General features: G+C 39.0%; 1 protein-coding gene across 2 annotated transcripts in view; it reads left to right on the forward strand.

Moving 5' to 3' along the window:
* The window catches only part of LOC133607452 (roundabout homolog 1-like), a 281,312-nt gene that overhangs the window by 131,390 nt on the left and 137,098 nt on the right, over positions 1-12,824 (forward strand). For both annotated transcript variants that reach the window (XM_061962074.1, XM_072913819.1), the window contains one exon: positions 2,234-2,560. In XM_061962074.1, the coding sequence (XP_061818058.1) occupies positions 2,234-2,560 (327 nt within the window). The remainder of the gene's footprint in view (positions 1-2,233; positions 2,561-12,824) is intronic.

Here is a 12,824-nt window from a genome sequence, read left to right on the forward strand (position 1 = left end):
TGTTTTTGGTTATGTGTTTCATCATCGATGTAGTATTTTGTGAAATGCCAGTTCTGTTTGACAGTGAACACTTTTCACCACATGGTATGTCTGTTTCACTTTTAAATGGTCACAAACATATTTGACAGTTTCTCTCGTCTTCTTTGGGCCCTCTGCTCTCTTTCTCCCTCTTTTTGAGCCATCTCTCTTTGCACTCAGTTGTCCCCGCCACACACACATAGGCCACATCACCCTCAGCACGACCTACATCACTGTCGGATCACCACTCTCATGTGCGCTCTATTAGAGCAGTCATATTTGAAGTTTCAGGAACTTCAGTGTTTAATAATTCCGCGCATCTGCGGACCCTTCCAAGGTTTCTCAATGTTCCCATTGGGTAGGGTAAGTTTGAAGAGTTTCTTGAAGTGGATCATATTTGATTGCTTTGCTTAATCCATTCCAAAATTTAATTCTACATACTGATATACTGAAGGTCTTAAGTGTTGTACGTGCATACAAATGTTTTAAATTACATTTTTCTCTAAGATTATATTTCTCCTCTTTTTTTGAGAAGAATTGTTGTATATTCTTGGGTAGCAGGTTATAGTTTGCTTTGTGTAGAATTTTAGCTGTTTGCAAATTCACTATGTCATGGAATTTCAGTATTTTTGATTCAATGAATAAAGGGTTTGTATGTTCTCTATATCCAACATTATGTATTATTCTAACTGATCTTTTTTGTAACACCGTTAGTGAATGAAGTGCACTTTTGTAGTTATTTCCCCATATTTCTACACAGTAACTCAGATATGGTAACACTAGCGAGCAGTAGAGAATATTAAGTGATTTTTGGTCTAGAACATGTTTGGCTTTATTCATTATTGATGTGTTTCTCGCTACTTTATGTTGTATATTTTTTACATGAGATTTCCAGTTCAATTTATCATCAATCATTATACCTAGAAATTTGGTTTCATTTACTCTTTCAATTTCTACTCCGTCTATTTGTATTTGTGTTTGACTTTCTCTTCTACTGTTACCAAATAGCACTATTTTAGTTTTACTGAGATTCAACGGTGGTCTGTTTTTGTCAAACCATCTTTTTCATTTGTTCATTTCTTCTGTTATTATTTGTATTATCCTCTGTGTGTTCTCTCCTGAACAACTCTCTCCTGGGCAGCTCTGTTAACATCATCAGCTGAGTGTTAAATGTTTAATGATAAAAATAGATTAAATTTTTTTAACAATTAACATTTATTAACACAAGAACACACTCATTATTACTGACAATTGGTACGGTTAAAAACTGGTACCGGGAATTGGTACTGTATCAGTTCAAATGTGAAAGGTACACCCCTATGCATGCATCATCTAGCAGGTGCTTGTCGCTGCCATCTTTCTACATAGAGGCAACATGCCTGAGAGACTGTTGTTTAACAAATACAGGTAAGACCACAAATTATTTTTGATTTTATAAAAAAAAAAGAAAAGGAAAACAATTCTATGAAATTAAAATTATTTAGTTAAACAAAACAAAAAAGTTGGTGCCTCACAAGCCGTGACCACATGTCACTGTTGGGAAGAAAGGGTGGAAGTGTTGGAGGACAGGTACATGTGTATGATGTCTCATTAGGGAGGTTCTGCCTCACAGCGACTCATTGCTGCCTGGTTTCTTTTAAAGGACATCTTGACATCTTAACAGGGCCTCTCTGAGGGCTGAAAGGTGATTTTATGGTTCATAGTTCTGGTGAACTATAGGACTGATTTAATGAGTATGGAGGTTGTGGTTGGGGGTTCTGGATTTCATCCCAGTCTTGTCATCCATTGTAATGCCATCCATGGCCAATCTCAGTAAACAACCTGAAAAAATGAACACAACTCAAATGTCATTATTCAAATTAAAAAAAAGAAAGAAAGATTTAATAACAGCTTTTGTTAAAAACATCTAGCCTACACATTGTTGGGAAGACGTCACATTCATTTACAATGCCTTGTGGGTAAACACCTCATGAGCGACAAGGATTGTGTGGTAATTACACTGTCAAACTGGATTAATGTTAATACTTGCACAGGAATAATAATGTCTCGTCTAATTCCTTCAGAGCTGTTGTTTTTATTAACACGTGTGAAATCCGAGGGTGGACGGATCATTTGTGTTATGTCTCTTTTATGTTTGTAGATGTCAGATCACTATCACGGATTTCAATTTGCAGTTAAGGGTGTCCGCTGAACTGAGTTGTTGTCTCTTCTCTAGGGTCTCGTCTTCGCCAGGAAGACTCTCCTCCCCGCATCGTGGAGCACCCTTCTGACCTTATTGTGTCCAAGGGGGAACCAGCCACTCTCAACTGCAAGGCTGAGGGCCGTCCACCTCCCACGGTGGAATGGTACAAGGATGGGGAGCGTGTCGAGACGGTCCGTGACAACCCCCGCTCCCACCGCATGCTGCTGCCCAGTGGCTCCCTCTTCTTCCTGCGCATTGTCCATGGACGGAGGAGCAAACCTGATGATGGCAGCTACGTGTGTGTGGCCCGCAACTATCTGGGCCAGGCAGTCAGTCACAATGCATCGTTGGAAGTAGCCAGTAAGTTCTAACGGTGTCTTTATGTACCACATACTTATCTTTGGAGATATACACACATTGAAATTGAAATGTCACTTGCATACTGTAAAACAACAGTATTGCGTGCACGCAGCCTCTATAGACTGTTTCCCTTTACATTAGTCTTATTATTAGTTGACATTTGTTTTTCGCCTTGTATTTTGTCAGAAATATAGTCTTGTCTACAGCATATGTATTATGTAATTTCACCTAATTGGGTTAAAAATATTTTTTGCAAACCAGTAATTATAATCCGCAAATGTGCCGTTTTTGAGTGTCTGTGCTGGTTAGAGCTCGGCAGTGTAACTGTGTAATACACTTCCATATCAGTAGGTGGCAGTAGGTAGCTAATTGCTGTGTAGATGTCGGGAACATGGTTTGTCGTGATCACAATATGCAGACGACAGTGGGAGGCAGCGTGCAGGTAAAAAGGTATGTAATGCTTAAACCAAAAATAAACAAAAGGCATTGAAGCTTAGGGATGGCTATGCAAAACTAAACTAAAACTGAACTGGCTGCAAAGTCAACAAAAACAGAATGCTGGACGACAGCAAAGACTTACAGCGTGTGGAGCAGACGGCGTCCACAAAGTACATCCGTACATAACATGACAATCAACACCAAAATAGGAGTGCAAGACAAGAACTAAAACACTACACACAGGAAAACACCGAAAACCTCAAAATAAGTCACGGCCCGATGTGACACGTCGTGACAGCACACCTACTTTGAGACAAGAGCTATAGTGATGCATGCTTGTTCATGGTTTGAATTCATATTCAACAATTGCGAGAACGACTTTTTACTGTCAATATCGGCTGCTGAGTTTAATTTTTTTATGTTTTCTGAGGGTGGTGTGCCTCTGTATGTTTTCAATGAAAAAAATGTGCCTCAGCTCATAAAAGGTTGAAAAACACTGGTCTACAGTGTAATAAATCTGGAGATTTCACGGTAAAAAACTGGCAGCTCACTTGCCATATTTTGACCGTATAATTTACAGTGTTTTTTACACCGCATGAATTAAAAACAACTGTAACACTGTGTTGGCCCTGTGATGAGGTGGCGACTTGTCCAGGGTGTACCCCGCCTTCCGCCCGATTGTAGCTGAGATAGGCTTCAGCGCCCCCCGCGACCCCAAAGAGAATAAGCGGTAGAAAACGGATGGATGGATGGATGTAACACTGTTTTTACGGTAACATTCTGGCGACCAGGCTGCCAGTTTTTTACCCGAAAAACTATTTTTTTTATCGTGAATTACATTAAATGGAAAAACAGCACCATTGTCATTTTCACTAGGGACATCTCGATCAACATTTTTGGCCTCCGATCCCGATCTGATTTTTTGGCTTAGATACGATCCGATTTTCGAGTCATAATCCGATAATTTGACAGTAGATCATAGAACTGAAAATGTTTTATAACAAGTAACTAAAGTAAACACAGTAGCGTTTTTAGGAATCTGCTGCAAAAATGTGCTGGCACTTGCAACTTTCTTTGGCCTCTTATGTTGCAGTCGTAATCGATAAATAAAGAAAAGCATATAGACTGAGTCACCGTCTGGCATCCTTTGTTTGGGCTTTCAATTCAGCAAATGTACAAGGTAGTTCTGGGAGATGTTTGGCTGTACGACAGGTTTGATGACATTTCCGTCAGAAGTGAAGCGAATAAAGGATGTATTTTTTTCTACCAACAAACAAAACAAAATGTTCCGAAGGAAAATGTTTGGATGGTAACTGTGCAACACACCTGTCAGTCATGCAGCAGCTGTGTGTCAGCTTTAGTCTGTAGGTTTTAACAAGGCCTACGTGTGTTCCTAACAGGTGACAGTGCCGACATGCAGAGTCAAGTGTGTGCTGTTGCTACCTAAACAGCCTTTCACTGCAGTATTTCTTAGGCAGGAATCTGCCTGCCAAACATGTGTCAGTGAGTGTGTACATTAGCACCGATGGTGTATTAAAGCCTGTAGAGAAGCGAGCAGAGGGCATAGGCCAAGAGGTCAGGTCTTACGACCATCAGAACCGGGTAAAGCCAGATGGTCTGTGAATCTCAAAGGAGTTTGGGCTCTTCCACTGTGGACTCACTCTAGTAACAACTAAAGGACTCAAGAGTTGTTGAGATTTAAAGTGCCGGTATAATGGAAAAATAAGTTGACTTTATACTGAAGCGATTACCATATACTTCTGATTTATAATATCAATAGACTTACAACGTTTGCGAGTAAATAGATATGATCAAAATAAAATACATCTCAGAGATTCCCGAGCCATTTTGTGAGATTCACTGCAGACTTCGTGAGAGACAACAGAGACTACTTTGGGACAAATGATGATCCAAAACCTTATACTTTTGTATTTCTAACCCGAATTTAAGAAGGATGAACAACAAGTTTTAGAAGCGGTGTGTGAACACAATGAGCTTTAGTAAAACACTAAGCTTAATGTAGCAGAATTGCTAAGTGCTTAACAAGAAATACGAACATAATAAAACCATCACTTACTGTACAATGTCTGCTCACACTGGAATACTGACTGACGTTCAGTTCAGTTTCAGTTTATTTCGAACATGCATATAATGCGCCACATATTTCCAGTTGTTTCATTACAGCATGTCCGAAAAGGAGTCGGAAGAAGCAGAGCTTGTTTAATCCTACCCCTTTTCATACCACAGCAATTTTATTCCATTTCCTTGTTCTCTGTAACTGTACAGTGAATAAATTAATAATAAATAAATAATATACGATAGTAAGTAAACAAATATTAAATACATAAATAATATTTTTCTCAAAAGAAAAAAAAAGAAAAAAAGAAGGGTTCAGCATGTTGATCATAATTATTGTTCTGTGTACTTTGTGAACACTTGTAGTTTAAACAGTCTCTTAAACTGAATCATAATTATTGTTTTGTTGGCTTTCTTTGGTTAATCCATTCCATAACTTAATTCCACATACGCATATGCTAAAGGTTTTAAGTGTTGTACGAGCATACAAACTTTTTAAATAATATTTTCCTCTAAGGTTATATTTCTCCTCTTTTGTTGAGAAGAATTGTTGTACATTCTTGGGTAGCAGGTTAAAGTTTGCTTTGTAAATAATTTTAGCTGTTTGCAAATGCACCTTATCGTTGAATTTCAATATTTTTTATTCAATAAATAAAGGGTTTGTATGTTTTCTATATCCAACCAGATGTATTATTCTAATTTATCTTTTTTGTTACACAGTTAGTGAATGTAGCCCACATTTGTAGTTGTTTCCCCATATTTCTACACAATAACTCAGATATGGTAACACTAGCGAGCAGTAAAGAATATGAAGTGATTTTTGGTCTTTAACATATTTTGCTTTATTCATTATTGACGTGTTTCTTGCTCCTTTATGTTGTATGTTTTTTACATGAGATTTCCAGTTCATTTTATCATCTATTATTACACCCAAAAATATGTTTTCTTTTACCCTTTCAATATATACGCCGTCTCTTTGTATTTGTGTTTGACTTTCTCAGCTGTTACCAAATAGCATTATTTTAGTCTTACTGAGATTCAAAGATAGTCTGTTTTTGTTAAACCATCTTTTTACTTTGTGCATTTCTTCTGTTATTATTTGTATTAGCTTTTGTGTGTTCTCTGATGATGATGGGATGTTCATATATTCCTGTTTAGATGAAGAATTAATCATAACCCTCGCAAAGAGTTAACACGTTTCCGCCGGGGCGTCTTTTTGTCTTTCTCGCCATCTCCGGGTATACTGTAGTTTGGATGTTAAAGTTGACCACTTCTCGGTTTATGGCTACAATATTCTACTATCCAAGTTAAAGTCATGATTTATAATCTATAGAATCAATTTGCACCAACTCAAGAGGCGAAGCAGCAGCAGGGCACTGGCTAGCTCTAAGCTCTTGCTTAGCGGTTAGCTATGCTTTTTTTTTTTTTACCCTTGTAGTGTATGTAGCATGTTAAGCTATTCCTTGTCCTCTAGTCCTCCAATGATAATGTTACTTGTAAGAAACAGTTTATTTGCTGCCAATCATACGAAGATGAGTGATTTAGAAGCTGCACTGTGGAGGGACATTAGTGAGGATGCTATATTGTCGCTGTTAAATTTGTGGGTCACAGCAAGAATGTGTCATCAACATGCATTATCACCGTATGGTGATAGTATTAAAAGCTCTATTGTTCATCATTTATATCGTATATTGTCTGTATCGTGCAACCCAGGTGTCTACCCCCTTGCGCTTCTCAGCTGTGTCAGCTTGCAAAGCTCGAACAATGCTTTTGTCTTCAGGGCAAATATTTCGCAAAGGTTTGAAAATAATGATACCTGTCGTGGATCCATTTCCCCCTTTTTAATTCTAATGAAAGAGGGTCAAACTGTATCATATTAAAGCTCGATCAGCATGTTGACCGAGTGAGGCTAAGCCCTCCCAAGGGGGAAGGTTTATTACTTATGGAGTTAACTAAATTTACTGCCAGCTTCTAAAGTCTGACCTAGAACACAGAGAGGACTTGTTGAAGCTGCCCAGATGAGTTATGTCTCCTTGTCTCATCCCGTGGAGGTTGCATGGACTCACGGGTCACCATGGGGTTGACGGGTAAAACACAAACCCCTTTTGGTAAATTCTGCTTAGTTAAGGAGTTTTAAGAGGAGAGTGAATCTTTAGGGAATCACTGCTTCCACCGTCAATAGATGTGCCTCTTCCAATCATATGTCATTTAGCTTTTTCACAGTGATTTGATTGTTTTTCTACATTTAAAACACTTCCTTGTGGTCTACATAACATGTAATGGTGATTCTTTGATGAACAATTTGCATAGATTTTATTTTCAAGCCATTTTTTGCTCCTTTTTAAGGCCCTTTCTACACTAAGGTTATCCGGGGTAAATCCCACCTAACCTTATCCTTGTTCACACACACACAATGGCCGTTTAAGACCCCCTCCCCGCCCGTCTGCCGGCGTAACACGCCGCATGCGCGGAAAATGCACACGTCATAGTCGCCTCCAGTGTTGCTTTGTGTGCAAGTTCTTAAATGTAACTTATCTGAACAATATCCAGTGTTGTGGTATTTCAATTAACTAGAATCCAGTGTGCTGTGGGGCCCTATTGTAGTGAATCACACCTGAGCCATCATACATTAATCAAATCTTTATTGGACACATAAAAGTAAACAATGTGATAAAGAACATTTTACATCAATCAATATAGGGATCTAAATATCTGGTCAGGACACTCTTCACTCTTTTGCCTTCACCTTCATTGTCCATTTGTTTTTGGTGACTTTATATACTCTGGACCTAGACGTTGAGTCCGTGACATACATGGTGGACAATAACTGATACAGTCTGCTTTACCAGTCCAAAAGCATTCGCCATTTTTCGTAGTCTTTCCTCGACGGCCAGGTAATACAAAGCACACGCTACCTTTTTTTTATCACATCCATGGGAGACCGCATTCTCGTTGTCTCTCCTTCGACAAATAGACAAAGTTTAATCACAGCTGACCTGGACATTCGAAAGTTCTCTTGCCGTCTGAGAAGTGTTGTATCCGAAATAGCTGCAATCACTTTCTCTTAAAGGGGAACATTATCACCAGACCTATGTAAGCAACAATATATACCCTGATGTTGCAGAAAAAAGACCATATATTTTTTTAATCGATTTCCGAACTCTAAATGGGTGAATTTTGGCGAATTAAACGCCTTTCTATTATTCGCTCTCGGAGCGATGACGTCACAACGTGACGTCACATCGGGAAGCAATCCGCCATTTTCTCACTTTCGTCGGTGTGTTGTCGGAGGGTGTAACAACACGAACAGGGACGGATTCAAGTTGCACCAGTGGCCCAAAGATGCGAAAGTGGCAAGAAATTGGACAAATTTTTTTCAAAATACGAGGGTGTGGGGAAAGCCGACGAAATGGTCAGTTGTTTGTTCCGCACACTTTACCGACGAAAGCTATGCTACGACAGAGATGGCAAGAATGTGTGGATATCCTGCGACACTCAAAGCAGATGCATTTCCAACGATAAAGACCCTAGCTTCCCTGGCCTGCTGACATCAACTCCAAAACTGGACAGATCAGCTTTCAGGAAAAGAGAGCGGACGAGGGTATGTCTACAGAATATATTAATTGATGAAAACTTTATTCATTACTCGCGGTTTTACGTAAATTATTATACATAAACTGTGTTTACCAATAATTTAGCTTAAAAACTTTTTTTTTTTTTAATCATTCGAGTAGTCTTGTGTAATGCAGTATTTTGTGTCTATTTAGGTATGGTTAACCTGAGTGCTGAAATCGTGGAAAAATATATGTTCTTAGCGCGCCTGAAATGGGCTGTCTGCACTCTCAAAGTGTTGCCAAATGTATTTCATATGCTGTAAACCTAGTTCATAGTTGTTAGTTTCCTTTAATGCCAAACAAACACATACCAATCGTTGGTTAGAAGGCGATCGCCAAATTTGTCCTCGCTTTCTCCCGTGTCGATGGCTGTCGTGTCGTTTTCGTCGGTTTCGCTTGCATACGGTTCAAACCGATATGGCTCAATAGCTTCAGTTTCTTCTTCAATTTCGTTTTCGCTACCTGCCTCCACACTACAACCATCCGTTTCAATACATGCGCAATCTGTTGAATCGCTTAAGCCGCTGAAATCCGAGTCTGAATCCGAGCTAATGTCGCTATATCTTGCTGTTCTATCCGCCATGTTTGTTTGTATTGGCATCACTGTGTGACGTCACAGGAAAATGGACGTGTGTATATAACGATGGTTAAAATCAGGCACTTTGAAGCTTTTTTTAGGGATATTGCGTGATGGGTAAAATTTTGAAAAAAACTTCGAAAAATAAAATAAGCCACTGGGAACTGATTTTTAATGGTTTTAACCCTTCTGAAATTGTCATAATGTTCCCCTTTAAGGTATTCATGTGTGATTTCCACAAGCATCTGTACAGACGTAAGGAGAAACACGGGCATGTCTGGATGACTCGCTTCCATATTTCCAGTGGTTAGCTCCGGGTTACGAAACCGTTTTATTATGGCGCTGGCTGTGGCGCGTTCTTTCTGACGTCACTTCCTTTGTGGGGCGCGGTCTTTCTGGCGTCACTTCCTCTCCGAACTCAGTTTGTAAACGATCAATGAGTCCATACAAAGCTAAGATTCAAGAAATAGACGGCGCACTTACCCGTGTAAAAAATTATTCAGGGAGGGGAACCTTAAACGATAGTTTAGTGTGGCCGAAACGGGGCTTAGGCTAAATAATTATTTGTTTAATGAGTCATCTGGCTTAATGTAGACAGGGTCTAAAACAGTTCATTTTGATAGGCGGAGTTGTTAGATGCAAATAAGCCTCTCTTCACCACACTCTCTCACGCTGAGTGCGCAATTGCACCGCACGGCAGGAAAGTTTTGTATTTTTTAGCTTTCATGCTTTTATTGCACAATATTGACATCGATGACTATCACTATCCATCTGTTTTGAGTGACTTTCACTACAACACAACATCCCAGATTATGTAGCGAGATCAATGGCTCACCTAGTTTTGTTGTTGGCAATCAGGAAAGAGACAATGCTGGTGGCCAAGAGAAAGAATCGAAGCCCAGCTGATGTAGAGGTTGGAACTTTGGGCTGGCTATGGTTACATTTTTACAGAGTCTGTAACTTTCTAATGCTAGACCCTGGGCGTATACATGTGTATATTGACAATAAAAGGTTTTTCTATTCTATATCATGTCAATAACTCTGCTGCACAGCAGCTTTGAGTCGTAAACAATGGAGGCTCAAGGCTATAAACTAAGCTATGAGCTACATCGTGGACGTACCGGTAATAAAATATTATATGATTTACTCGTCCATTGCAAAACACATTAGGCACTGATCCAATTAAAAGTAGTATTTTTAGCTAAAACTGTGACGCTGTTGTCCTACATTAGAAAGCTAAGCTAGCTACACAACAGCGCAAGCTAACAATGCTAATGTGTCATTCACACATTTCTAATATACTGTTATTATTTACCATTTCATTGTCTCCTCCATTGCCATAAATAGTAGTCACCGAGCCTGCCATTAAAAGTAGTTTATTGGAAAATCCATCTTTATACTGGCACAGGTTTCTGCAACAGAACTCTTCAAAGTGCTTTGCACACACAAAGAAAGGCTTCTTCTGAGTTGAAGGTGCATTGCCACAAGTCCAGTAGAGACATTCATTTATTCATCATGCCGAGCTACCAAGATTCTCGTTGTTGTACCCACTTGATATTCAATAATGTAAAAAATCTGTGAGGATAAATCTGGTGGTGAGTAGGGTGACCATTTCCATGATACCAAAATGGAGGACATTATGCGGCATATCAATAAATTACTATGGTGTACATAGGACTCTGGTATACTCTTATTTATAGTACAATTTTGAGTGGTTTAAAGATGATGTTTGTGTGGCTGAATAGGAAAAAATATTAAAGTCAAGTGTTTGTTAACAGTATTTGTATTTATTCAATACATTGTGGTGTTCAAAAAGTGACCACTGAGATGAATCTTTTCAAGTGCAGAGTGCCACAAAGCATAACATGTGTGGACTTAAATGTAGTTAACATATATAATTTAAAAAAAATGCCACAAAAATGTTTCCACATCAACATCAAGGCTGCTTGCTGCATATCTGGTTGCGTTATGCAGAATATGGGCCAAACAGTTTGCAGTGAGCACATCTTTTTGGCTCAGTTTCAGCTTCTGATACACTGTTATGTTTGCCACAATTGACACTGGCATTGTCTGCTGCATATGCAGACATGTTTTTCACCTCTAAGCCAGACATCTCAAGTTTTGCCAGCAGCTGGTTTGTTATGGCTTCTGACGTTTCGTTGCTGTCACTATAAAAATCCAACAGGACATGTTGGATGCCTTCATCAAAGTGAAAATACCTTACCACAATGGGAAAACACTTGTTTGTTCCTTTATTTGAGGCGTCGGTTGCCATGGAAAAGGGTAGGTTGTTTTCTTTTATGTAGTCGGTATGTTCCTGTACCGAATAGTGAGCGATGACGTTCTCGCACAATGCCTTGGCTTTTGTTCGGCCACAGGCCATCCCTTTAGCTGTGGGATAGTCACTGAAAATCTCCCGGTCCACTTTCATGCCACAGTCTAAACTTCTGTAGGACTGGTGATGCTTTACAGCAGTGGTTCTCAACCTTTTTTCAGTGATGTACCCCCTGTGAACATTTTTTTAATTCAAGTGCCCCCTAATCAGAGCAAAGCATTTTTGGTTGAAAAAAAGAGATAAAGAAGTAAAATACAGCACTATGTCATCAGTTTATGATTTATTAAATTGTATAACAGTGCAAAATATTGCTCATTTGTAGTGGTCTTTCTTAAACTATTTGGAAAAAAATATGTAAAATAACTAAAAACTTGTTGAAAAATAAACAAGTGATTCAATTATAAATAAAGATTTCTACACATAGAAGTAATCATCAACTTAAAGTGCCCTCTTTGGGGATTGTAATAGAGATTCATCTAGATTCAGGAACTTAATTCTAAACATTTCTTCACAAAAAAAGAAATCTTTAACATCAATATTTATGGAACATGTCTACAAAAAATGTAGCTGTCAACACTGAATATTGCATTGTTGCATTTCTTTTCACAGTTCTTTTTGACCGACATTTTAGTGAGGGTCAAACCATCATGGCATGGGGGAAACTCTGGGTTTATGGTAATGAATGGAATAGCCTACTTAATTTGATGTTCAGTTTATGAACTTACATTACATTACATACCCCCAGGGTACCATTTGAGAACCACTGCTTTACAGCATGGTACACCTTGCACAGCTCCGCAGCAGTTATCTTGTCATCCAGGGGCGACGAAACTTCATGAAAAAATGTCCTCATTGAAGAGGTACCTGCCGCATGTTTATTACTTTTATGTTTATCCGTACCCGCCTGCCGTTCAATTGCAGCTTTCCCCTGATTACTTACGTCGACATCACATCGACAAAGTGTGCAGAAGCCATGGAATGAGTCTCGGCTGCTTTTCGTTATAAATTCGTGCTCTTTTATCCATTCAGAATTAAACGAGGTCTTGCGTTTTGGCATGATGCTAACTTTCTGTCAATGTTATGCCACATGGACCCTTGTTTACTTTTTTAACCAATGATAAGCAGATTTGTATCCGACACAGCTCTTAGCCAATCATTTGATACGTTACTGCGTTGGGGGCATTTTTTACGGTCTTTGATTGGCTATCGCGCTGCAGCCCAGCA

This window comes from Nerophis lumbriciformis, linkage group LG09 (genome assembly GCF_033978685.3).
Source record: "Nerophis lumbriciformis linkage group LG09, RoL_Nlum_v2.1, whole genome shotgun sequence".
Classification (NCBI taxonomy): Eukaryota; Metazoa; Chordata; class Actinopteri; order Syngnathiformes; family Syngnathidae; genus Nerophis; species Nerophis lumbriciformis.